We start from the raw sequence: 26596 nt of genomic DNA, 5'->3' as shown, positions 1-26596 counted from the left end.
AACATTGTGCCAGGCAAAACAAGGCCAGGCTTTTCAAGCATTCATCCCCTTGTGTCAGTGGTGAAACAGACTTCCCTGGTGGGAAACATGTGATTGATTAGGCCTAATTATCCCTTCTGGCTTCCAAGAACAGGCTGTAGGTTAATGCAAGAGGAGATACAGTCTCTGCCCCAATTCACAGCCAAGAGCACTTCCCCACTGCAGTAACTGGCATGATCTGTGACTGGCAATACTCGTATTGTCTCATGTTCCTCAGACATCTCAAATACACCATTATACCCCGGGCACATGACCCCCTGGTATCGCTCTCAGACATGGCTGTTGTAGCACCATGAGGCAAATGATGTGTTTGTGCACTTCAAAGCCTTTCTTTCCATAGAAAGTATTGCCTAAGAGTCAGAATTCTCTGGAATAGGCACACGTGGCCCCTCTCTTCTAGGGTCATTTCTTTCTCATATATCGAAGCCAAGCTCAGATGAGGATTTGGAAACACTTCTGGGGAAAGGAGGGGAAGCATTTCTTTTTTGGGTGTCTGCCCTGGTCTTTTCTGCTCTTGGATAGCTGCACAATCTGATGGCTGTAGAAGCCAGAGATGTTCTCCTGGGGCTAGGCAAAGGCCTGGGGTGCTGAATCGACTGCTCAACAGCTGATTTGAAAACAAACAGACCTTAAAATAGTATTTCTGCCATTCCATTGGCTGCAAACTTTCAGCCCTGTGTTGAATTAGACCAAGCAGAAGGAGCAAAATAAGCAGTACTGAAATTACTCTTCTGCCTCCTTTGTCCACCATATTACTCCTGTGTCCACAGCTTTGGGTGTTTCTATTTCCTTCTTCCTTCTTTATGGCTTTTTTTTTTTCCTGCTCTGTCCTTTCTCATCATTTCTGAAGCTCTCCCTTGAGGTGTTCACTTTCTTCTTTTGAAAGCCTGAAGTACCAGACAAGACTTGAGAGACTGGTAAAATGGAAAGAAGAATGATCCAAAATTAAAAATCTCTGAGGTAAAGAGGTGTGGGACTTTCCCCTTAACTTCAGTGCAGACAGAGCCATCAAAGCATGAGTAAAACCAATATGGAGAGTGTGGAGAGTGCAGGCATCTTCAGTATCTCCCTGCCACATCCTCTCTGCATTTCTACTCAGCAAGCCACTAGTCTGATCATAACCTGCTTCAGACCCTTCTCCTGTCTCACCACCAGCAATTAAAGTTCTTCTCTGTCTACATGCTGATTTCAAACTCACCCAGTGGCTCCAGGGAGCTGCCTTCACCCCCTCTTACATGTGCACCTTCTACCTCTGGGAGAAAATTTTTTGTCCAATTGTTTATGTAAAGTCCTTATTTGGTAGAGGTCTTCCAGGACACAGACATACACACAAAACATGGAATCTCAGAAGTTTCTTCCCTTTCCTAATTTAGGCAGAAAAGAAAACCTTCTGTGTCACCTTAACCCTTTAGATACACTGAGCATTGAAGAAATGTTACCTTTTGGGAGGCATTATGCTGTCCCTCCAGTTACAACATCAGCCCCGGAGCTTGTCCAAGTGCATGTGGTTACCTGCCTCAGCTTCATCTTTCACTTTCCTCCCTCATGGCTCATCTACAGAGTTGGAATACCACTAACACACTTGGGAAAGGAGTCATGAGTTGGACTAGCTGGGGGTCCCCTCACCATGAGCATGGCAGCTGCCACTGAATGTCTGCAATTCTTCACATGCACAAGTACCATCATCTGCAAAAAGTAGCATGCTGGTGTTTTTTAAGACAAAAATAATTATGTCTAACACATATCTTAAACCTTTGAATTACCACAGCAGCTCCCACTGAAACCTCCAGCAAAGCTCATCCTTTGGCTTAACTGAGAGCAGGACCCAGCCTGACACTTGTTTGAATGTTGACTTTACACTTTTTGTTCTGAAAGACTGAGGAAAACTGCCTGTGAAGCACACTCTTTTCCTCCAGTTAGGAAATGATATGATTACTTCTGTTGGACATTATCTAGAAGTGTCAGAGTGACTTGGCCTGGATGACAAGAGTGTATCAATCACCTCTAGAACAACAGTGAAAGTGGGCTGGAAACTGATCTGGTGGCAGAGGACTATGGCTTTGGAATAAGCCTGAAATAAGATGAGGCAGAAAATCCTGAATACTTTCAGGAAAGAATATGATCAGCTTAAAGACTGGATTTTGGGGGTTATTTTAATTGCAATTACAAGAAATTCACCTTTGCAAATAGCTCCCTTCTAGTCCTGCATTCCTTCTTGAGCACATTAATGATCTTACTTCAGTGTAGTGCAAAAAAAAAAAAAAAGTCAGCATATTCTCCTTTGCATCTCTTCTGCCCTTGGGGATTCTGGATTCAAGCACTTTTTGTGCAGGAGTAGTACTAATAAATCTGCTTATTTGGCTTTAATCTAGTTCATGAGTATGTCTGTGACTTTCCATTCCTGTACAACCAGTGGAGCCTTCAGCATCCCATTTGCTTCACTTTTCAGGCCTTACAAGCAGGAGTTGTGGGAGAAAGAGGGTGGTTTTCTCCTGCGAGTCCCTGGAGACCAGAGCAGTCTCAAACAACTATAATAGCAAAAATACACACCCTTGTGCCCACAGTTCCTCCTTCACAGGAAAGAAAAAACACATGAGGCTGCCACAAGGCTCACATTCAGCCCCAGCGAGAAGGACGTGGGGCTGGGAGGTGTGGGCACCGTAAGCATAATGCAAGAGTCTTAGCAAATGCCTCTGAGCCACTTTGCTTATGAGAGAAGACAAATAATTTGAATTATAATACTGGTTGACTCATTGTTTTAAATCAATGCCACCTAGTAGTCAATTCTTTTTTTCTGTGTCTTTTTTAATAAATAGAGTACACAAATAAGTATTTTAACAGTCTAAAGGGTTTCTGCCATTTCATTCAAAACTCAGCGATCAAATGCTCCAAAATAGATTTCATTCCAAACTTAATTTTTTTAATAGTCTCATTTTAAAGAGCAGTGGTAGAGCTTTATTCTCACTTATATTCTCTAAAAATGCCCTTGCACATTTGCTGCTAGGTCTCTAAAGGCAGACTGATAAGGTTGGCAGGAGATAACCCAGGACACACTGGGAAAGGTCACAGTGACAAAGCAGAGTGCTCAGCCCTTCCTCACAACAGAGGCATTGAGGCCAAGTCTCCTTGCCTTGAGACACAGCCTCAGGGAGCACAAGACCAGGGCACAACCAAGCTCTCCCCTTTGATGGATATAGAGAATCAACTGAAATCATCCCACCGGAGCTGGAGAGATTAGTGCTGCACCCCCAGTTGAGTCCTTGGAAGCAAATTACAACAAAGTTCATGACTTGTGGAAAATGTAGGACCTATTCCCTCCAAACTTTGACTATTATCAGCTGGTACTACCATAAATGGGGTAAAAGATTCTTGGTACTTTGTGCTTTTCCAAGTCTATGTAAATATGAGCAAACTACTACTTTTGCTAGATAGCAAAAGGCAAAAGATTGAAAGATACCATGAGTTATAGTTACATTCTTTTATACATTTATCTATTAACACAGTACATTAATTACCATTTTAACACAGAGAAACACAGACAACTGATAAATGACTTTGTGTTCTCTAAAAAATCACGAACTGTTCAGTTAGATAAAGAAGACCTTATCCAGATGTTGATTTTTTTCTTTGATGGTAGTTATGATTTCATCAGATTGGTTTCCATGTTAAGTACCTAGTAGCTGATGAAGCACTTTGTAATTCAGGTATTTGCCAATGTGGTTATATTTCCTGGGTCTTTATCAAATACCTCAAAAGAGGAGAAGCATCTTACATTACTTTGGTTTCAGTGGGATGGAGGATTTCAAGAAATTAAGGTCTCTCAAACTGTTTGCTAAGGGCTCTGGGAGCAATGATGCAATCAGTATCTTCAGTAATTAATTACCTAATTTTTAACTCACTCATAGTTCTCTCCAGTTTGATCTTGTTCATCACTGTCTAAAAGTGGCCTCCAAATAAGGCTTGACCTTACCATAGTGGTCAGTACCGTGACATTCCTCATCTTTGCTGTGCTGTCAGACTCACAACCGCTGTAAAACAAAGGCTTCCTGCATTGCTGCCACTCAGGCTCCTGTACATTTCTGCTTCATTCAGCATCACCAGCAGTGCAAAACCCCCAGCCTCCTTCTCTGTCAGGGCACGAAAGAAGATGAGAATTGGAGAAACCATTCAGAGAGCCCTGCAGAAAGCCTTAATGAATGGGACATGGGGAGCAAGGTGAGAACAGAAACAGAGCCAGGATGGGTTGGAAACGCAGAGGTTTAGTTACACCCTCTTGAAGGGATGCACTCTGCAGATGGATGAGTTTTTCAGATTTTTGAAGACTACAAAGACAGCAAATTGCTACATGGTATTACCCAAGAAGAGTCATAGTCTTCAGCACAAGTGGATTTGAGGGGGAGGTGATACCAGTGGCAGGAGGCGGTATCAGATTTGCAGCGTGACACAACCAAGCATTTTGCCATTGGTAAGGGAAATAAGTTTTTGAGGGGAAAAAAGTTAAATTTCACTTTATTTTTGTTTTAAAAAATAGTCCCATTTTTTGTGGTGAAAACTCCATTTGTCAATGAATTTGGGATTTCTTGGAAAAACACCAAAACCCACTAAATCTTTTAAACTTAAATAAGATATAGCATTTCACATCTCAAAAAAAATGAAGCACAAGTGGCTACAGAACAGGAAGTTGATGCTTGGGTATTGCAGGAATAAGGAGTGAAGGAAGGAATGCTTAATCCACCCTACCAGGTAGGCACCCTGCCGCTGGCTAGAATATTAAAATCACACAGGGTCCTTGCCAGAGTGATTCGAGGGAAATTTCCTCCCTGTCTCTGCCCCAGCTGAACAAGCCAGCTGAGCAGACTAAAAGGGGCAGAGAACCCAGCTCCAGCACAGAGGGCACTGGCACCAGTCCAGGCTGGTTCCTGCACCTGTGACAGGCTGGGGGCAGACTAGGGCAACCTTGGATGTATTCAGCTTCCTGGAACAGCTGCCTGACAATGAGACACAGAGCCAGCACTATCCCTACACTGGAAAAAGTGTTGGTGTCAGGGGAAATCTATACTTACAGAGGAAGCTGCATTCATTTCCCATCTTCAGAGCTGTAGGAGGAGAATAGCAGGAAAGAAACACTGACCCTTCCTGTAGGTTGGCAGGTCCACACAACCACATCCATTGCTCCATCTCTGGTGGGATTTGTGGTGAATGTGGCAGATTAGAGGGTGAATGTGCAAAACCCTGAGAGAAGTGGTAACCTTCAGCAAGGAGAAACTCATGTGCAGCTGAAGTGCCAAAATCTCAAGTCTAAAGACGAGATCTTTTCTCCTTGTTTTCTCCCTGACTATTTTCTCCCTGCAGATCATCATTAGCAAAGCCTTTCACATCACCTCCAGCTCCCAGCCACCTATTCCTGCCCGTTCTCTCCAAATCCAATTTTTTCTCCCAGTCCTTCTTCCTTGCTGAGGAGCAAAGCCCATCTCTCTCCTGCGCTTGCTGTTCCAGGGATGTGGTGGGGGCCAAAAAGTGCAAGAAGGGGGGGACCAGGGTTCACGATTCACAGAATATTCTGAGTTGGAAAGAGCCCACAAGGATCATCGAGTTCCACTCTCAAGCAGATATCCCGTACAGGGACTGAACCCACAGGCTCTGTGTTATCAGTACCATGCTCTGAGCAGCTGAGCCAGTCTCAGGGTTGGGGTCCTCCTGCCCCAGCAGCAATGAGGCTGCTGATCCTGGCCTGTGTGTCAGGAGCTCATGGCCACTGCTCTAGCACAAATACTCATAGAAATATGAGACAGGCAAGCACATCTTCCTCAGGAACTGCCTACAGCAAGGGGATGGGGTGGTGCTTTGTGAAGCCACAGCCCTGCCTCCTGCTCGATTTGAGCCCACCGTGAGCCAGCAGCCACAGACAGGCACTATTTGCTCCTCCTCCTTCAGCAGTGACACCACTGGAAGCATGCAAGTAAAGGAGGGAAAGTTCAGTGAGGAGCAGATGTAGAATCAGAGGTGCCAGCCAGACTGTGCAACCACTTGGGAGTCTAAAGATGGAGACAGATGCCTTTAGAATTGGGAAGAGCTCTGGTTGCAGTTCTGTTCCCCCATCACCATGCAGTACTCTTGTGTTAAGGTGCATTTAGGACATTTATCAATGCAAGCCATGGAGCAAGAGCATCCCCCTCACAGGGGTGCCTCTGGCTGCAGAGAGCCCCCAGACACCCCCCACTGGGCAGCCAGACCCAGTCCATCCCCTGGAGACTGCCCAGCTTCTGGAGGCTGTGGGACCCCAAGGGAGGCCCAGGAGCCCAGCATGTCTCCTGTGGCACTGCTTCCCATGACCCAGTGGCCCTGTGGAACAATTGCATCAAGCTGCTTCTGTCCTGCATCCCAGGGGAGGGGGCAAATTTTGAGCACTGCAGGCAGCTGTGGGAGCCTGTGGGTTTGCAAATCCTCACACTTGTGTAGGAATGGCAGAGTCAGTTGTGCAGGTTTCATGCACAGGACAGATGAGTTCCAGAGTGAGTGAATGACTGCCTGTTTTGGTTAGGCTGGCTGCACTTGTAAGCAGGCATCTTGTTAAGTGGTGAGAAATTAAATCAGCTGTACCTCTGTTAACCAAAAGCTGGAGGCAAAGCAGGAATTTCTAGCAGCACCTTTTCAAGCAAGGTCACAACATGTTACAGATCTGTCCAAACACTAGTGCCAAGTTTTATGGGGCCGGGCCAGTAAAATAGTTTGTATTACTTCAAGATTCAAAATGAGGATTGCAGATTATCTTCCACTGCTTATAAACCCAGGTAAACTCCAGGAGTGTTCATGGGTGGACCAGGTCCAAACTTAGTAGTACTTTAGGATTTCCTTAATTTGTGTGCACCTTTTGTTTAATAAGCTGTCTTTAAGTTTTAAATAGCAGTCTTTTTTATTTTCCTTTTTAACTGGATGTGTTTCTGGCAGGGCACCATGTGTTTCCCCTGCACAGTGGCTATTACCTTCCACAGATTTCCATCCCACAGATATTTTAATGAGGTTCTTTGCCAACACACTTGCTGCTGCCATCTTCTTTTGAAGCTTGACCATGGAAGGTCAATAGATTAACACAGCCATCTCCAGAAACAGGAGAATGAGTGCCAATCTCTCCTGTGTCTGGAAGGGGTCTTTAGCTGTCCTGCATGGGGAGGAAGTGGTGCAGGAGTCCCATCTCCATCTTACCTTTGGTGAGACATCTGTCTGTTTATATGATCATTTGGCTGGGGAGAAAATTCAAGAGGATGCAACTATTCAACTGCTTGTTAGGATGCTGATGGGATTTGAATCACTTTCTCTGAGGATATGAGTCTCATTCCCCTGCCCAAGGTGCAGGGCAGGGGTCTGAATGTCAGGTGGGAACATATCTGCATACTGTATCTGTGGTTAAAAGGGAGCAACCCCAGCCCAGGTACCCCTCAGAGATGGGACTGTGCCAAGATCCTTCCCAGAAGGGAAGCCTAAAGGCACTCCTATAACTACAGCAACCAGTGGAGAGGGGCTGTTGGGGAAAGCCATGGGAAAAAGAGAGATTAAAAACCAAAAAATAAAAGTTTTATTGCTGCTGCATATAAAAGAACATCACAAAAATGTGTTAAGAGAGCAGTTGCACAGCAGGGTTTTTCCATGTCTAAGGCATATGGAAACTCTGTCAGTCTCTTCATCAGCACACGAAGTTCTGACCCAGCTGTGGTGCTGCAGCACAGCCAAAGCTGTTCTGGCTTGAGGGAACCTCCCACCAAGGGGCTGAGCACTGCTGGCACTTGGCACCAGGCTGTTGCACTTCATTCATCCAGCAAGACATCTGCAACCTCACTGTTCCAAGGTTTTCTGCTATGATGTCTTTTGAATGAAAACAAACTGTGAAGAAGAACTGTTGGTTCACACCATTTAAAACCACAGAACTATAAAAAGTTTTCTTCTATATGGAAAAAGTATCTTTTCAGAGAGGTAAATCCTGCTCTCCCCTCCTCCAGTGCCAGTGGGAATCTGGCCTATTACCACTGAAGCCATGAGCTGCAGCATGAACAGAGGAATATTTAGAGATAGGTCTGCCTTTTCCATGCCTTCTCATTTGAGTGGAGATGTTATATCAAAACTCATATATTTAAACTTGAACACATCAAAAAAGTCAATGTATCAAAAATCAAATTGTTCTTGTAAATAAATATATTCTGATCTGCAGTGTTCCATTTGCAGGGCTATATTTTTAGCATACACCTTCACAACTTGAATTGTAACATTTTTTTCATTGAGGGTTGGAATTATCCTTTCAAGCCTTGCAGCTGAAGTATAATTTTCTCACAGAGCTAAGAGGCAAGTGGGCTGTAGCTGCTGCTAGGGACTCTGCTGTGGTTTTACCACTGTCTAAGGGAGACAGGTTTGATTGTCTGAACTGCCAGCCCTCAGAACAACTCAGGAGCTCTGACATGCATCTCCTCAGGGCCAGAGTCACAGGTTGCACCACCATGAATTGGCCTCACAAGAATCTAAATTATCTCCTACTGTCTAAATTATCTCCTTCTTGCAGGAGACAGGCAAGAACAGGTATAACCTGAAAAACTTTGGATACTTCCAAGTTCAATTAGTAAGAATTCCCTAGTATGGAGCAAAAGCAATGGCTGAGGTTGGAATGGCCAGATTGACATATTCAGGAAGTTTTTGTCTTGATCAACATGAGCTCAGAAAAACTTGCTGCTCTGTTCCCAGGGCCAAATGTCTCTGCTCTGATTTATTTGACTAGCCCCCAGCTAACACATTTCATTGGAAGTGGAAGCCAGTACATCACAATGAGCCCTTCAACAGGCTCCAAGCAGCGCAGTACCCTTGATTATCAGAGAAGGCAACTTGTTTCTGTGAAGTCTTCCCTTGGAAGATCAAAACAGACTTAACTCACTCTGATCTCTTCATGTTTTTACTCTGCATGTAAACTTAACTGATTTTTACTAGGAATATCTAGTAGTTCTACAGCAATTGTCACTTCTCCCAGCTCTAAAGCAGGAAAATCAAGTCTCTTGATTCACTACACCACGTTGCTACATGAACTGTGTCTGTCTCTTAGAAATGGAAAACACATGGTCAGACCCATGGGCTATTTCTCCAAAAAGGGTGAGAAGATCTCTACTTTTGTCCACGGGAAAGTGTGCTTCTCTAGAGATGAGGCAAGAGAGAGAACAGCACTGCAGGGAACTGAGTCATTATGTGTCTGTATGCCACTCTGAGAAGAAAATGGGAGGAACAAAATTTAAAGACAGCACAGTTTCTTGGTTCCTTCAAAGTGCATGCTCTCTTAGAAACTCCTGGGCTTCTCACAGGTAACAGCATCTGTATCTTCATAATGCCCAGACTGTAAAGATCAGGTGCAAGTGAGGCTTTGTCTCCCCACATTTAAACAGCTAGCTGAATCCAGACCTCAGAGAATAAGGGTATTATGTTTCCCAAGAAGAGTGTTTTTATGTGAAAACACATGCTACTGTATGTAACAGCCAGTGGAAATCTTCCTAAACCTACACAACACAAAGAGCCTGTGCTCTTCTTGACACAAGGGGGGTGTCTAATGATGCTAGAAGACAAACTAGCATTACAGAATAAGCAGGGAGACACACTGGTACTTGAATGAACACTGTGACAGAGAACCCCATCACTAAAGGGTTATAAAAAAGGTCATCAAGAAGTCCATTACTTGTCTTGTTTGTGACACAAGAGCTGTAAACCACAGCTGTGCAGAACTCAAGAACCACATGTGAAGATGTGCAGCCCTCCTCCCCTCAAGAGCAGCAGAGAGCACGTGATCCTCAGGCACACCGCAGGGCTGTGCTGCTGCCTTCAGGTCCGCTGCAGCAGCTCCCACGTCACAGTCAATTAAGGCACATTCTGCCTATTAGGTGAGCATGGGCCCCATCCAATTAAGTCTGACTAATGACATCTAAGAACCATTATATGGAAACCCTGGATCAACAGGTTCTTTTTAAGAGGAGATTAATAAAAAAAAAAATCTCTGAATACCAAATTCCCTGGATTGACAAATACTCCAGCTCTATCAAGAGAAACTGATCCACAAAGCATGTCTCATGCTTCTTTGGACAAAAGACTGCTCACATGCTGAGCACTAGAAGCAAACAGAAATGTGTGCTGACTCACCTGACCTCTGTACACTCCACAAACTGGAACCTGATAAATTCCACTTATCTGTGTCAAACCTCAGCTACACTGTCACTGAAAATACCAGTGCATGATACTGCACTGACAGCACTGCAAATTATTTACTATTCCCCAGAATCTGTCATGAGCCCCAAGAGTGGTTTCTCCATCAACTCTGCCCATTTTCATTTGGTAAACAATGACATTTCCCCTGCTTTACAACTGAAGCTAAAAATAGCATCTTTTATTTCAGAACTTCCTGAACTTTATCAGAAATGTGTTTTATGCAGCAAGCACTGGCACTGGGAACAAACTGAGGGAATGAATAGCTGTGAAGAACCTACACAGGACCAAAGAAAATTAGGCATTGAAACAACCATCTCCCCCTTCAGGAGGAGATGATGCTTTGAGCAGATTACAAAATACCATGAATTGCAAAGCAACACACCCCCTTTAAAAAACAGATTTCCAAGAAAACAATTCAAAGAGTATTAATTTTTTGGGTTTTTTCCTGTTCTTTTTTTTCCTCATTTTATTGAATGAAAGAAAACAAAATGGACAAACACAAGAAATAAGATCAGTGTTCCTCTCATCTCATCTCTACAGTAGTCCTTTAGAGTCAACAGCTGCGAGCTCCTCCAAGCACAAAGGCCAAGAGAGACCACAGCGCCACAATACCAGAGATTCTAAGAGACAAGAATAATAAAATGCTGTTAGGCTACTTATATGTATGGCTTAATTTTTTGTTTATTAAGAGCTTAGATTCTTTTTCAAACCATGTCAAGGCAGAAATTCACCCTTCATGAGCATCACTGTCACCATCTCACAAGAGGAGTGCACTTTGAATCTGGAATTCTCTCCCACTGCCAAGCTTTCAACTCAGTTGTAGAAAAAAACCCACATCCATCCCACACCAGAGATTCTGCCTCCCTCTCACCAAGCTTATTAGAGGTGGTGCTACAGCTCAGTAAGATTACAACCTCCCTGCTGTGACAGCACATCCATAGTTTTGTGCTATCCTCGGGGAAACATTCCTGGGTTAACCAAGAGCAAGATTAAAGTCCAGTAGCCCAGGGCTGAAAGCCCACGAGCAGCCACCCAGCACCTGCTCCCGAGTCCCCTGCTCCTCCGAGGGCTGGCAGAAGGACACTGCAAACACGAGGCAGGCTGCTGCTGTGCCAGGGCCTCGGACCTGAAAGGAATGCTTCCCCCGCCCCCGCAACTCACTGCAGCAGGCAGTTCACGCTCGGCGAGTGCCTCCAGTGGCGATAGACGGAGACCTGCAGGTGAGGGTGGTGCCTGTAATCCCGCAGGACGTGCCTGACCCTGCAATGAAAGCACGGCTTGAGCTCAGCCCGCAGGCCGCTTACAGCACCCCACAGCTCAGGGCAGTAATTTCTATCCAAGAGCTGTCACAGCAGAGAGAGGGTGGGACAAAGGCCTGGATCAGAGGAAGAGAGGACACTGAAAGTTAAGACTTTCTAATCACTTACTGCTTGTATTTATTGGAGAGCAGAATGAACTGGTTCTTTGAAAGCCGTCTGACATCAAAGCGACAACGAGCCTTAAACTCTTGGTAAATCTGTCCCTCGGTCAGCCCTGGCCAGCCTCGGACATGAACAACCAAGGCAGGGGGATGGCGGCAAGGAGAATCTTCCCCAGAAAAATTCTGGAAAATGTACAGTATTGAGACATACCTGAATTTGCAAATACTATAGAGCCACTATTAATATAATAATGAAATATGCAGAACATGACAAATAAATGACAGGTTGTGTAATATTGCTGTTTGTGTAACATTAATTTTGTTTTGCCCCAAGATTCATCTAAATATTGTCATAAAAGCAAATTGTCACAACTACCATGGAGAAACTACCTGAGAAAGAGTAATGTAAACTGGCTAATGCCATCTTACAGAATAACAACATAAATATAGTGCAAAGCAGAAATTCAACTCATTGGCCATTTCAAAAGGTTGACTGCATCACTTGTACAATGACAATTTCTGCCAAGGTGGGCCCCAGCACCAGTGGATTCCTCTCCTCAAAGGAAGCTGTCAAGCAGGCTGCTAACCTATGCACCCCACAAACAGGTCACAGACCTGCAATTCATACGCACAATGCTTGAAACACCACCTCGGATGAAATTCACTTTGTTCACGTGCTCAGCCAACACGGCGAGGTACTGCGAGAAAGAAGGCTCAGCCTCCACTGCAGCACTAAATCAGAAAACAAAAGAGAACAAAGTTTTGTTTCTCCAGTACTGCACTGCTACACAGTCCAAGCTCTTCAACTAGTGACAGAATAGATATTTCAGATCTTAGTATCTTCCTACAGAAGTTAAAAAGCTGCAAGAAAAGGGAACGGAACTTAACTGAAGGCACCGATTCACACAGATTTCAAAAAAGGAAACTAATGGAAAATTATTTGACCCTTACCCAAGTGAACTGAACTTGAGAGAGCTTGTTCAAGAACAAAGAAGTCACAATGTCATTTCCCAACCTCTGAGCCATCACATGGCCCCTGATTTCATTTTTAAAATGTCAGCTTTGACATAAAACTTTGACATAAATACTACTTTCAGATTTATAAAATAAAAATCAAATTAGGACATGACATTTCCAATAACACTTTCTTTTGTCCAAAAGGAAGACCAGTCTGAGAAACAAAAAGTCAGACAGAGCAAACAGAAGACTGTTTTCCATAGGAAAAACATCCCTTGTAATGCAATTTTCAGTCAACACTTAAACATTACTCACTCTGTGGATCTGCACAGTAGCAAATGAGCTGACATCAGAAGAACTAGAGAAAGGAATAATGAGGTGGCATTAGAAGAAAGCTAGAGAAACACAGCTAAATACATAGAAAGCAAAAATGCATTGAAGTGCAGCTAAGTTACTAAGAGCAACAGACAGTATATAAACAAATATTTCTTAGCATCAAATAGATCTAGAGAGAAGGAAAAGATTGCCAAATCCCAACACGACCTCTGAAGGAGTTTTTAAGAAGCATTTTACCTGAACCACAGAGAAATGCATCATAGCCTGCCTCATGAGGAAATTTCTTCTCGGCTGTAAGTGTCCAACAAAATCAGGAAGAAGTAAACAAATCTAGCATGCTGTGAAAACTACTACGCTGCAGAATCCTAATTCATGAGATCTGCTATTCTGAAGGTTCTTTTCCCCCTCCCCTCAACTCTGTTTCCTTTCTCACCCTGAAAACTTGACACTCAGTAAAAAGGCTGTGCTTCTAACAAGCATTTTAAAACATTGAAAAAGAAGCAGCAGTTACATGAATGCCTGAAAAGCTTAGCAAGATGCACATTGAAAAAATTTAACTTTTATGAAAGTCTAAGCCAAACTGTGTTGTCTCTGTTATTGGTGGTATGGGAACCATTTCAAACTCAGGAGGCCCTGTGCTGCAGGACACGATGCTGCCAGGAGAAGCCAGGAAACATCTGCCTCACAGCCAGTATCACACCATGATCCTGGACCAGCCACCAAGCTCCGGCTACTTTGCCATTAGCTCCTTCCACCTTCCCTTCTAAGACAGCTGTTCCCCACCTCCCCTTGCCCCTTCCAAGGGCTCCTGACTTCACAGTCCAAGTCAGGTTCAGTTCAGCCCAACACAGTGTAAATGCTGTCTGTACCAGCAGCATGAGGCAAACCTGCCCTGCATTTCCCTCAGCAGCTACCAGGGACATGCAGAACTTGGGAGTCCAGGCTCTGGGTCTGAACAAAAATCTGTATCAGCAGCTCTGGGCAAATTCAGCAGACCCACTGGCATTCCTTCATCCTTTGTATGTGGTCACCCAGAGAGTGCAACAAACCTCTTTTGATCTTCCTTACTCTGAAGATTTGCTTAAGAACATACCGTATCTTGAGCAGCCACTTGCAAGAGCTATAACAGGGCACGGTGGACCTTTGGGATTCAGGTTGCTGCTGAAGACAAGTGGATGTGTGATATTTTTGTCTTTTCTCAGTATGTTAGAGAAAAGTTACTGTTCTCTAGTGACCTGTAGCTTCATTTCAGAAAAAAGCTACTGGAGACTTTAAAGTGAACTTTGATAGGCCTCCAGGAAAAGGCTAAAATACTTACTTGAGTACTATCTACTCAAGTAAGTATTTTCAAAATATCAGTTTTCTTCCTGAAAACTAACTCCTAAATCCTTTCTTAGTCTCTTCCCTCACTCAAAACTTATAAGCAGCAAATTTGTTCTAATTGCATACAAAACAAAAAAAGTGAGCAGAATTAAAACTGCAGGGAAAGAGGTTTACTAGATGGTTCTATTTGAATGGGGAACCCTGGAGGTTAAACAGATATCCCTGAAATGACTGAAATAAAACAATGAACAATCAAGCAGAATATGCAGTCTGAAATTGCTAATAAACAAACTCTCAGAATCCCAGTACTGTTTAAAAAAAAATATTAATTTCGCATCTCCTTCTTGGGACTAGGGGGTAACGGGAAACAGGCAAAATTTTCCTTTCTTTAGCAAAATTGACATGCAAAAAAATTAATTCACAAAAGAAGTGTGAAGTAAGTCTCCTGCCACACCTTGACTATGCTCATGAGGTACATCATCTACTCATGTAGATCTGAACATTGTCTTTAGTTACTGCTTTGGGCTCAGTGCAGCCCTCTCTTAGGACAGGCATTTGAAATTAGGATGTATTTTCACCAAGAACTGCATCTTACTCATTTCAGAACATGGCATAAGCAACATAATTCTCAAGCTGAGTGTACAGTTGTATGCAAACCAAATTTGTGACCAATGAAATAAGGGCAATTCAATGAGAGAAGTGACTCAGAACAAATAATTTACTACACAATTCCTTTATAAGAAAGATGTGCAAATCCTTTGCTCTTAAATTTAGAAAGACAAGGATCCAACTGAAAGCATTTGAGAGGAGGGAAAGTACGAACATGGGATGTGGCTGACTGTGAAATATCTTTCCAAAGAAGACCAGGGATTGCTGAAAGCTCTGTTGGCCACCACTTACCTGCACAAAACTGCATATGCCTCCACAAGACTAGATACTCGAGGAAACAGACATTTCTATAAAAGAAGAATGTATTAGAAAACCAACCACAACAAACCTTATGGTGAGTTCAATTACTTACATTGCCAATTTGTTAAATGAGATCTAAAATTAGAACTTCCCAAGGCAACACTGAGAACTGTTTGCAGTTCTGTTATCACAGGGCACTGAGGAAAGATATCCTCTCTCTTGGGTGAAACACAAGTTAAAATGTCAAACAAAAAAACCTGTGCATCTCACCTTCTGCACAGATTTTGTTACAGTCTTGGTGTCTATGATGACAGGAAACAGGTTGTGAATGTTCCTTTTAAACTCCTCATAACTTTCTGAAAGCAAAGCACATGTGGAGAAAGGCATCAGGAAACTGAGGAAAATCCCATGCAACCACAAAGTAATAGGAAAGAGAAGTGACAGCAGGCAATGATGCTCTCTTCAGCATTTAGAACTCAGAAGAGGCAACCAGCCCAGCTGCTGGCTAAGCCCTGCAGGTGTCTGTGGTGGCAAACTGCCACTGCACCTCCTGTTCCACCCCCAGTGCAAAGGCAGCAGCCCAGGACAGCAGCTACACACAGCAGTACCTGGGAGGGGCCTGTAGAACTTGTCGTGAAGGTGCATAAGGTCCATAAGCATGTTGTGTCCCACCAGGGGCTACAGGAGGAATATAAACATAACAGCCCATTGGAGCACATTTCTGAAGAGAGCTCAGAGGTAAACACAGGCACACTCAACAGCTGTAACCCTTTCATCCAAGAGACAACATCCACACACACTCACACAGGAGTCATTCGGGCAGCAAGGCTCACTGGAGAACTACTGCCTTCAAGAAATCACGCTTGTGGACCCTCTGAGAACCTATTGTCTCAGCAGCATTCTATTTTCAGTGGAGCTAAGTGGATTCAGGCTTCAGCTGAACAAGGTTCCAGCCATCAGATTTATATGCTTACTTGCAAGGGCAGGGATGGTCTTTGCTGCACATCACCCATAGTCCTCTAAAGCTGAAATCCATCTGATAAGCTGCATACAGAACGTAAGAATTTCCACACAAAGTCAGACCAATGGCCCACATGGTCCAATAAACTGGTCTGACGCATGCTGGAAAGCACAGCTTGCCCAAAAGGCAATAATCTGCTCATCTTTCTTTGATGGTGACTCAAACTGTAACATTAGGGTTTTAATATTGCATTTAACACAGCAAAATTAAAAAGAGATGAAAAATGAGAGCAGGGTTAAGGCATTTTACCTTCTTGACTTTAACAAGTATTTGGAAGAGGTTGGTGAAGCCCCGGGCAGACAGGAGAATGAGCTTTTTCTGACAGTGGTCATAAGAAGAGTTCTCCAGAAGCTGACGATGCTCTGGACTCACTTTTTTCACCATTACCTGAAAAGAACAGTCACTGAGTATCTCAGCCTCCCATGTTAGTTGTATGTACATTGCTTACTGGGGGTCAGTAATGCTGAGGTCAAGTTCAGCTTCAAGGCACTGAAGGACTGAAAAACTGCATTCCCTGGGACCTTGGGACTGTCTCACTTCTATATGGAGATCAGTGTTCCAGTAACTAAACAGGCCTGCTCAAAGTGAGTCTTAATTGTGCTTCTCTACTCAAGAGGACAATTCCTACCAAAGGGCTTTTCTGAGCACAAATTAACCTAATTCAATTTAACTTGATGGTAAGTTCATATGTAAGTTGATATGGTAAGTTCATAGTAGCAAAATCCCAGAAACAAACAGCAATCATACAAGCAGAGTCACCAAAGGCAATTCTTCAGATGAGAAGGCTGAGTAAATCTGACATTCTGGTTATCAGACCAAAGGCACTGGTTATCAGACCAAAGCAGGACTAATGCAAAAAAAAAAAAAAGATTCCTGTAAGCTAATTCTAAGCAACTGACTGATATCATAGCCATAACCCATAGTCTGAGAAGTCTACAACCATAGTTTTACTACAGAAAATATTGTACTGAATGTAAAATACCAGTAGTGAATAGCAAAACAGCAAATCACAGAGTAAAAGTCTTCAAGGCAGCTTCATGGCAGGAGTTAGCAAAGGAAAACCACAGAAAATGCTAAAACTGTATATTCCTATGGAAGTATTGAAGGAGGGACTTTATTAAGTCTGAAGACACAGAGAGGGTGCCTCCAGAAGTGCTCCAAGGACAAGTACTTCCATTTAAAAGGATTTTGGGGTTACAGGACAAACAGAAACCAGAGTTACTCAGTTTTCTGTATCCCTTTTCTTAGGATCCCACAATCTACATTTCCTTTGTCATTGTCTTCTTCTGCTCCTTGACCCTATCATTAAAATTACAAGAAACATTTCAGAGTCCCTGCAAGAATGCCAGTCCTATCTGCCCAGAGAGAAATTCTCTTTTCAAAAGGTCCACATTTCCATCTCACCTTCTTGTCTCCAAGAGGCTCTGTCCAAACATTTTCAAGAGCCTGCCTCAGAACCAGCTGAACTTCAATCACATGATAGCCTATGACACACAAAAAAAGGCAACATAAGCTTCAGAGGTGCAGAGAAGCCCATTAAGGAAAATACACCATTCCTCTAGACAGACAGACTGACATGTCTCTCCCCCAACATATAGAAAATATTCCTCAACATATGATCCTGGTACATTACCACACACAATGACTGAAAGAAAACAAAACAAACAAAAAACATAGACACACACACACACAGAGGAAAGAAAACAACAACAAGAAAACAACAACAACCACAAACCCACAGAAATAAACAAAACACAAAAAAAACCCCAAAAATCACATTTGCAGTGAAAATTTCAGGCAAATGAGCTTTTGTAAGGACACGGAGGAAAGGAAAAAACTAACTGAAGAGGGAGGAAGGCTACTACTCTGAAAAAGACACTCTCTGGTTTGGGACAGTTTCAGTTTCAGAGCAACAGACCCAGAAGCCAATCACACAAAGGGTACCAATGCATTTTTCCCCACAGCTGACAAGGAACTAACCCAGTCCTCTTCTGAACAGCATTAAAAGAGACACCTGAATCAATCTTCTTGCTTACTTAAATAAATGTCTTTCTTATCACAGGTACTCACCAGTGCCAGACTCTATTAAAATATCAGTATTATATCTAGCTGAAAAAGCAGATAAAAATCACAGCACAGTTTCCACCCCTCCTATTGCATACTCTGCAAAAACTCAACACACAAATCCTTGAATACTCTGTTCTTCCTAACCTTTTCCATATTATACTCCCTGACCTAGAAGATGAAGTTTTGGGCTTTGTGAGTAAACCTACAAATTATTCCCTGCAAATATCCTCTGTTCTTCAAGTCAGCACAGAAGTTCCTCAGCTCTGCTACAGTGCTCCCAAAACCTAACACAGGGGTAAGTGACCTGTTTATTCCCACTTTCATATATGTGTCTCTATGGGACTCCCTGTTGCTCCAACGAGAGGGACTCAACTCTGAAAGGAGGGGAAGAAAATAAAAAAAAACCAAATCACCCAGGATTTAAAGCGTGTAAAATGTTATCCTGATTCAGAGTAACTACTTATTCTCCAGCTGCTGCTCAGAGGAACAACAAAATGGAAGCTAATTACAACAAAGCATGCTCCAAACGTCCAGACATCCATATCTGCTTCAGAAAGACCCAGCACCCCAAGAGAGCAGAGTAGAAGAGGCCAGAGATGAACTCCTGACAGGAGGTGAAGTATAAACTGGGGAAAAGAGTTGTAAAGGCAGGATAGGCACTGGTGCTTTCCCTCTCAATAGAGCAATTTAACAGAAGAAAGGACAGCTATAGCCCCAGAGGTTCACAAAAAATGATGAAGCCACTCAGAGCCCACAGGCACCTAAGAGAGGCACTGTTTCATACCACTCAGATCCTGCAGAATCATAGTATCCTCTTCCTTTGCTGCAGCTATCCAAGTGGTCACTTCATCAATAGCTTTCTTCAGGACATCCCTGTCAGCATTACTGGTGCTGGATGAGGGAAAAGAGGCAATGTGAGAAATGCTCTTTACAGATGAAGCCTTGTGCCTTGCTGTAGGAATGCAAAAGCTTCATTTCCCAATGTGCACCCAATTCTCCACATAATATCCTGAGATCTCAATTCTCCTTCAGACACCATGGCATGCTGGAACAGCTGGCAGCGAGCTGTTCAGCCTGACAGGTTTCAGTATTCCTACAAAATGTGATCTGAGTGAAACTGAGCCATGAGCACAGTACTGAGAAGTGCTCACCTGCAGACTTTCCAGGTACCTGCTAAGAGGTGCTGCCTAAGGATCTTCTCCTGTACCTCATTCATGTACGGGATTCCATCTTTGAGGAACTGAGGGGAGAGAAAATGCCAGGTTGGTTACATTCCCCTGGATTTTCTCACAGCACATTAGAGAATTAGCAGATTAGTCAGGACAAACAAACTGTAGGCAATCCAACAGGTATTGAAGAAAGAAAAGGATATTTGTCAACTGTAATCAGCTTTTTTGCTCTTCTTTTACTTTTCCTTTAATAAGATGCCTCCAAGAGTCAAGAAGTCAGATGGTTCCTGCCCAGAATTGCAAAACAGTACTCTTATGGGATAACAGAGTCTGAATTTTATGGGAATTGTGACAATGTGTAAGATGCTGGTAAACTGATACTTCTGCACCTTCATGGATAGTAAAGACACCCACCAGGGTTTGTTTAGCAAATCCGTAACTCACCAAATATAAGGTTCGGGTTTTTTTTTGAGGCAGGAGAATCTGTGTGATGTTGACAAGGACGTGGTTATTGCCTTTACATTAGTTCAGAAAAAACAGCACTCACTACCCCTGTTGGTAACAAACTGCATGATGCATTCATACTTTAGGAAGATGCTATTTACCCCAGAAACATTAACATTTAGGGATACTAATCTGATTTCTTCTGCAGTTGCAGAGATTTCCTCTGTTCTGCATTTCTGGAAGAGATTACATACCTTGTTGTAGTCAAAGCCATAATGAGACAGGAACTGAATACTAGATGCAGAGAGGGTGAATTCAACATCCTTTATTCCCAGTGTTGAGGGAAAGAGAAAAAAGTTATATGAATGCACCACATACCTAAAATGAAAAGAAAAATATCTCTAGAAGATAATTACAAGAAATAACTCCGCCCAAAGGGAATTATGTATAAAATTTTTACTGCACTATCCTCATTGTAACAGAAAACTGCTTTTTGACTTACTTGTTTGAATTTTCTTTTGAGAATATTGCCAGCCCTGCAAGAAAGAAACCTCTGTTGAGATGGCAGCGTTTAGCTGGATGTCTACTGACCGCCTGCAAATGAGATGAGGGATGTGGGGAGCCCCTCAAGAAATACGTGCTTTCCATTCAGGAATGTCACTGTGCCAATCCTAGCAGCAACTGCCAGGCCACTCCCTGGATTCCTGAGAGCTGAACAGGACCAGCTTTCACTGCTATGTGGGAAAATGAGTCAAATCTGAATTAAACAACAAACAGACTGAGCAATGGCGAGAGGTGAGGTGGTGATGAGTCCCTGACTGTGCATATACAGATGAGTCTGTGGGACCAACTACACTACAATAGTGTTTGGAATAAGCTGGGCACCACAGAGGACTGAAACATGGGTTCTCAGTTTTTTTTTTTCTTCTGTTAATCCCTAAAAGGCACATGAAGATCTTACATACCCCAAGACTTTCAACAATATTTCAAACTGTTTTCAAGCTTGCTTCATGACTCCTTACTGGTTCTTAACTGCCAATAGCTCTCCTCCACAGGCCCTTTCTCATGCTGATTTGTTATTTTAAGAATAACAGAAATAGCAGCCTTCATTTTCCTCATAGTGCACTGTATCGAATGACACAGCTTTGAACAGGAGCTGCCGTCATACGCTTCTTGCTTGCATCCTCTGATTTAAAAGCTTCGTATTTTTAAATGTGACCTTTAAATATGGTCAACTTTAGACCCGTAAAAACAATATAGCCCACCTGACTTTATTTATTAAAAAGCTGATAGTGTTAAACTTCGGGGGTGGGTGGGGGGGGGGGACCCAACAAGCAAACGTCTCTGGAATGAGTGAATTAATGCCAGAGGCACCTGCAGGACGCACCTGTTAGCAAAAGGCCAGTTACCCGTAGGACGGCGGGAGATCACTTTCCGTGTCAGAGCCGCACTTACCGAGCTGAACCAGGGTGAAGCGCTGAACACTCTGCCTGGCCTTCACATACCGCTCCGCAGGGGAGTCAAACAGGCTGGGAACAAAACCAGAATTGGGGAGAGGGGACACAAGAAGGGCTGCTATGTACAGGTTGTTCTCACAGGGCTAGAACAACAAGTCTCCCTCACATTTCAAGTCCAAGAGCTTTACCTCGGCTCGTTGTTTTGTAGGGAAGTTGAATGCAAACCAGTAAACTCCACATCAAGGGCTGTTGAAGTGGAAAGAACACAAGAAAATCTGAATTCGACGCACCACCAGGACGGGGGTCTCTAACACTTCTCTTCACCGTAACCTTTGTCAAACCACAGGAAGCCAGCTCAAGAGAAAAAGCTGTGGGGCTCACACCTCCAGCTGCCTCATTCCTGAGGCAGGATGAGGCAGGGACACCTCCCCCACGCCCCTCAGGAGGGGCCTGCCTCACCCTGTGCTGTGTTCGTGCCCACACCCCGAACCCCAACACCCCTGGCCCCCAGCCGGCCGAGCCGAGGCCAGCACCGCGCCTGGAGTTCCCTTTCCCGTTTGAATCCCCGCGCCTCAGTGCTCGCTGTTGTGGGCGCAGCAGCGCCATTATCGGCTGCGATACCCCTCAGTGCCCAGGTCCCCACGTCAGGCAGGGGCCCTGGGGGGCCGAGGGCAGCACTGGAGGCCAGACGAGACGCCCTCGACGCTCACCCACGAATGCGGCGCGGAGGATGCGGCGCCGGAGGCGCGGCAGGCACTGGGCAAAGCCCTCGGCGCCCACCTCCATCGCCGCCCTCCCGCTGCCCGGCCCGGCCGGCGCGCCTGCGTGCCCGCCGCTGCCCCGGGGGGCGGGCCCGATCCACGCCGAAGGACGGGAAAGGCAGCGCCGCGGGAGCCTCCAGCGTGACCCGAGCGCTGGGAACGAAGGACTGGGAGGTTTAGGCTGGGAGGTTTAGGCTGCGAAGCCTCTCCAGGCACAGCCCCCGCTCACAGGGAGCGCAGGGGCAGCTCCCACTGCGCGCCTGCCGGAAATACAGATCGCTCAGGGGCTGTCACTGTCTGAGAGTTGCTATTATTATGAACCGACAACTCGGTAAAAATCTAGTAAAACAGTGGTTGTTTTTCATTATGTCTGAGGATTAAATAAAGATGCCAGAAGCGGGCCGGGCTCACCCCGCATGCTGCTGAATCCCGGCACAGACCCCTGGCATTCCCTTCTCCTGCCCCAGAGCACGCACACACAAGGCAGCAGGCACAGCACCGGGACACAGGCACAGGAGTGGCACTGCCCAGGCTGGCCTCCCTGAACTTGCCTGTCAGAGGGTTCCAACACAGTTTCTGTGGGGATTTCACAGCCTGGTCGTAGTTGGGAGCTCTGCCGAGCCATCAGGCAGAAACGCTGACAGCACCAGCCTGTGCGAAGCAGCGGACAGACACACAAGGGGAGAATGGGGCTTCTTATTCCCTACAGCACAAATTTCTGCAGCTTCCCTTGTAGACCTATCCATGTGGTTAAGCAGTTAGAAGAGTCTCAGGATTGCAAGAACGGTGCAAAGATGAGTTGGGGGAGTTTAATATTTTCACTAAGACTTTGCACATCTTTATCACTTTATCACAGTTCTAAACATTAGTGTAATGTCTACACTTTGCTAGGTTAGACTGGCAGTATACAGGGATCAAATATCAAAGCATTTCCAGAGTTCAGGCTGGAACAAACAAAATCAAATATTAAAAATAAAAAAAAATTTTTAAAACATTATAATGTTTTAACATTAACATTAATAAATTTTGTCAAGTTGAACTATGGTAAGTTGATTCTAGCATTAAAGGTGTTGATCATTTTAGAATAAAGAAAATGACACACTCCTATCCATTTGAAAATATTTTATTATAAGATGACACATTCCAACTTTTTCCAGCTCTGGACCTTCCCTTTGCCAGTACACAAACCTAAAGAAGTGATCCTTGTTCCTCGGAAAGTCTTCCCAACAATCTCCATTTTACCGGTAGATTCTTCTTGGTTCATGAAGAACAACACCACCCTCCTTCACAGCTTTCTCAAATTCCTGGATCTTGTTTAAAAGACAGACACAAATAAATACATAAGAAAGCCAGCAGGACTTAAATATCAGTGGGAACATGTTATATGGAGGGGCAGAGGTTAACAGCCTCATGGAAGCATAATATCAGGAACTGCAGCTTGTCTAAGCCCTTCTGAGTGTTGCAAGGAGGGACTGTCAAGCTACATAAGTAAATTAAAGGTAAAGAGAAGTAAAAGTAATGCCTAAAAAGGAAAGAAGGGCCAAAGGAATAAGTAGATGGGTACTTGCCGAGTCACAACGGTGTTCCCAGGGGATAATGGCTTTAAAGTTCACAAAGTTGATTCCTGCTTCCAAACAGCGCTGTGCCATGACACGGCCAAGGTTTCTGCATGCCGCTACTCCCTTGGGACTGTACAAGTGTCTCTTTATGGCCCACTCTCGGGTAGAGGCAGATACCACAACATCCCCGTTGGAGCGCTCGACAAAGGCTTCTACGTAATGCTGCGTCCGCTCTAGCCGTAATCTGAGGGCAGGAAAGAAATAAAAGAGGATTATAATGTCTTTTCCAGAGAACAGGGTCAAATGCTTAAATTACTTCCTTTATGAAATAAAATTGAGTGTATTAATATATTACATTATATTACGAGTTTTGCTCAGTAAGACACAAAACAGCAATCATGTTGGGAGGAAAGGGTTAAAAGTGGAAGAATATCAAGGAGGATTCTCTCAAGTGACCTTGCAGCTGGGAATGCCAAGTCCTGGAGAATAACATTGTGGGAAACCCCACATATTATGCCTACTGCTGTTTATCCTCTGACTGTTTTGAGAAGTAGAATCTCTGTATAGAGATAACAGAGGTGTTCAAAGAGCCTTGGAGGCTCTCTCATGGACATGCTTGAGCTCCCTCTTTTGACAGACAGACCATCAAAGCTCAGAGATCATAGCATGAGGGTAAACCTAAATGCCCCTAATAAATGGGTGCCAACAGCAGGCTCACTACCTGCACAAACCAGGCCTAACAGTGCCTGCATTCCTGCCTGTGTCTCCGCCTGGGTGTTGCTTTGGGATCCTTCAATTAGCAAGGTAATGAAATTAAGTGTACTCTTTGCATTTCAGCCATAATTTTGTGGTCGTTCCAGCTGCCTGCCTGTGTCAACTCACACAACTCCTATTGCTAGCTCAGAAGAGTGAAATTCCAAGAGCAACTTCTCATCAGTTCCTCAGGGCCACAGTCCTATGTTGCCTCAGAGCAGTACCCACTCCAAACCAAGCAATGTACACCTGTTTGGTGTGGAACAGATATATATGAGGACAACTGCTCCAACAGAAATGGAACTTTGTGGTCACTATGCAGTCCCTTAAAAGCTTGAGCTGACACAGCAGGTGTTGAGATCTGACACAGCAACTTGTTGAGATCTGCAAGTGGTCAGAAAGTACCCCATAAGTATCCACACATAACAGTAGAATATTTGTTAGGAGCAACTATTTCTTATTGCACTGCAATAGTATCGGCCTTCCTGGTATGAACAAACTGGATGGGGTTCTCCCACAAAATAAAGACTTTGAAATGCCAGCTTAAAATGAACTTATTTTTCAGAGGACAAGTAAATTAAAACAAAACAAAACCCACAAATTTAAAACAACCCTAAACAGACTATTATGGTGCCTCAAATAAAACCACGAAGCATGGTAAGCACAGGAGTTGAGAGAACGCAGAGTTAAAAAGCTGTTGCTTAAGCAACATTACCGTTGCCTTAACAATAGATGGAAAAATCTTGACTACATATGCTTTCACATACTACTAGTTCACTCCTCTCTGAACACAGAGGATGCCTACTGAGAAAGAAACACTAATAGAGCAACCGAAAATACATGTTTTGTATGTAGGTTTCTGGGGTTTGTTTTGTTGTTTTTGTTTGGGTTTGGGTTTTTTTTTTTTTCTTTTGGAGTCTTCATTTCTGGTAGTAACTTCCTGACTCACCTGTGCCAGAACTCACGCTTTGGCCATGTGGTCTTCCAGCCACGCTCCTTCCTAGCCAGGGCCATCTGCTCCAAGTTCCGAGGATTTCTGTTAGTGAAGTTTGGGGCAACAATCTCATTTTCACTTGTGTCCACTTCAGTCTCAGTTTTGAGTCTAGCTGTAGTTGATGCAAAACGAACACCTTGGGGGGGAAAGCAGATAAAAAACACCAAAGATTAAAAAAACACGCAGTGCAGCCAGTAGAACGGATACAGTACAGAATGACACAACTTACAGAAGTCAGCAGGGCAGAATCATCTTGCTTTTATTTTTTAAGCACTTAACAGATGAACGACAAGACCTCAACCTGTTTCCCCAATTTATGAGGTGAACTGCAAGTCTACTAATGCCGTTTCTAAACTCGTATATAAGATACAAACTCACGCGTGACTAGGTCCAAAGCTTTACAAAACGCTGAAAGCGAAGTACACAAGAAATCAGACGCAGCGTTACCAAAGAACAAGGTATAAACCCTTCATCCTTGACACAGGAGCACCAAGACACCCGGCCGCCGGATGGCCCCGGGAGCGCGGGGGTCGCGGAGCTGCCGCCGGGAAAGGCCGGCACGGCGAGCCCTGGGCTTACCCGCTGCACGGAGCCCGGCGGCCGCCAGCAGCAGGCGGCTGCTCAGCGCCATGGGGAGCCGGAGCCGCCACGGCCCCGGGCGGTGGCACACCCCTGCCTCCGCTCAGGGACACCCGGGCGCCGCCATGCGCGAGGGGCGGCGCTTCCCGCGGAAGCGGCCGCGGGAATTCCGCCCGCTGACGGGTCAGGCGGAAGCGCCGAGCGCGGGGCCGGTGCCGCCCCGCCGGCGGAGCCGCCCCAGCTCCCCGGGGAGGGGCGCCTGTGCGGTACTCACGTCTCGTAAAACACCAAAAAACACCGCTCCGGCTCGGGGGGATCATATTTTAACTTTTGCCCGCGGAAAAAGAGCTTTAGGGAATGCCGGCCTTCGGGTCGGCTTTTCCTGGAACGGGTGTAGGGAAGAGGGACCAAGGCGCGGAAAGAGAGTGGGTAAATAGCAAGAATAGATGTTTCGGGAACTACCATAATCCTGTTTTAGGCTTCTTTTCAAGTGCTCCTGCTGCACACAGGTACAGCAAAGCTTCTCTGCCTTCCCAAAGCATCCTCCTGCCAGCATGACCGCGCAGGAACCTTACTTTGGAGCT

The 26596-nt window shown here is 44.6% G+C and overlaps 2 protein-coding genes across 8 annotated transcripts; both read right to left on the bottom strand.

The window, feature by feature from the left end:
* Positions 1–10688: 10688 nt before the first annotated feature.
* Positions 10689–22182, bottom strand: PNLDC1 (PARN like ribonuclease domain containing exonuclease 1). 7 transcript variants are annotated; one of them, XM_066545728.1, is made up of 19 exons: positions 22077–22182; positions 21555–21612; positions 21365–21438; positions 20412–20445; positions 20164–20287; positions 19448–19536; positions 19081–19187; positions 17634–17713; positions 16479–16616; positions 15817–15886; positions 15479–15564; positions 15200–15255; positions 14070–14137; positions 13214–13267; positions 12956–12998; positions 12316–12415; positions 11691–11866; positions 11425–11523; positions 10689–10883 (listed from the first exon to the last, which is right to left on the bottom strand). In XM_066545728.1, the coding sequence occupies exons 1-19, from the start codon at positions 22150–22152 to the stop codon at positions 10817–10819; spliced, it is 1599 nt and encodes a 532-aa protein (XP_066401825.1). In that variant the 5' UTR covers positions 22153–22182; the 3' UTR covers positions 10689–10816. The 7 variants fall into 7 exon arrangements, 5 of the variants coding, with proteins under 5 accessions (XP_066401825.1, XP_066401826.1, XP_066401827.1 ...); XM_066545729.1 differs by having other exon boundaries at positions 14070–14134; XM_066545730.1 differs by lacking the exon at positions 13214–13267.
* Positions 22183–23234: 1052 nt separating this feature from the next.
* MRPL18 (mitochondrial ribosomal protein L18) lies at positions 23235–26172 on the bottom strand. The gene is made up of 4 exons (XM_066545727.1): positions 26013–26172; positions 25389–25569; positions 23696–23930; positions 23235–23437 (listed from the first exon to the last, which is right to left on the bottom strand). The coding sequence occupies exons 1-4, from the start codon at positions 26062–26064 to the stop codon at positions 23366–23368; spliced, it is 540 nt and encodes a 179-aa protein (XP_066401824.1). The 5' UTR covers positions 26065–26172; the 3' UTR covers positions 23235–23365.
* Positions 26173–26596: the final 424 nt, after the last annotated feature.

Source organism: Molothrus aeneus, chromosome 3, assembly GCF_037042795.1.
Source record: "Molothrus aeneus isolate 106 chromosome 3, BPBGC_Maene_1.0, whole genome shotgun sequence".
Lineage (NCBI taxonomy): Eukaryota > Metazoa > Chordata > Aves > Passeriformes > Icteridae > Molothrus > Molothrus aeneus.
The sequence above is the reverse complement of the archived record's forward strand: the minus strand, read 5'-3'. Positions and strand labels throughout refer to the sequence as shown.

Coding starts and splice junctions, on each gene's coding strand:
- MRPL18 (XM_066545727.1), bottom strand. CDS start 26,064: ATGGCGCTGAGCAGCCGCCTGCTGCTGGCGGCCGCCGGGCTCCGTGCA. Junction 25,570..26,012: donor CGCCGGGCTCCGTGCAGCGG/GTAAGCCCAGGG, acceptor TTCCCCCCCAAG/GTGTTCGTTTTGCATCAACT. Junction 23,438..23,695: donor GGGAACACCGTTGTGACTCG/GCAAGTACCCAT, acceptor CTTTTAAACAAG/ATCCAGGAATTTGAGAAAGC.
- PNLDC1 (XM_066545728.1), bottom strand. CDS start 22,152: ATGGAGGTGGGCGCCGAGGGCTTTGCCCAGTGCCTGCCGCGCCTCCGG. Junction 14,138..15,199: donor GCATATGCAGTTTTGTGCAG/GTAAGTGGTGGC, acceptor ACTTGTCTTCAG/CAGCAACCTGAATCCCAAAG. Junction 10,884..11,424: donor AGCGTGAACTGCCTGCTGCA/GTGAGTTGCGGG, acceptor CTTGTCTCTTAG/AATCTCTGGTATTGTGGCGC.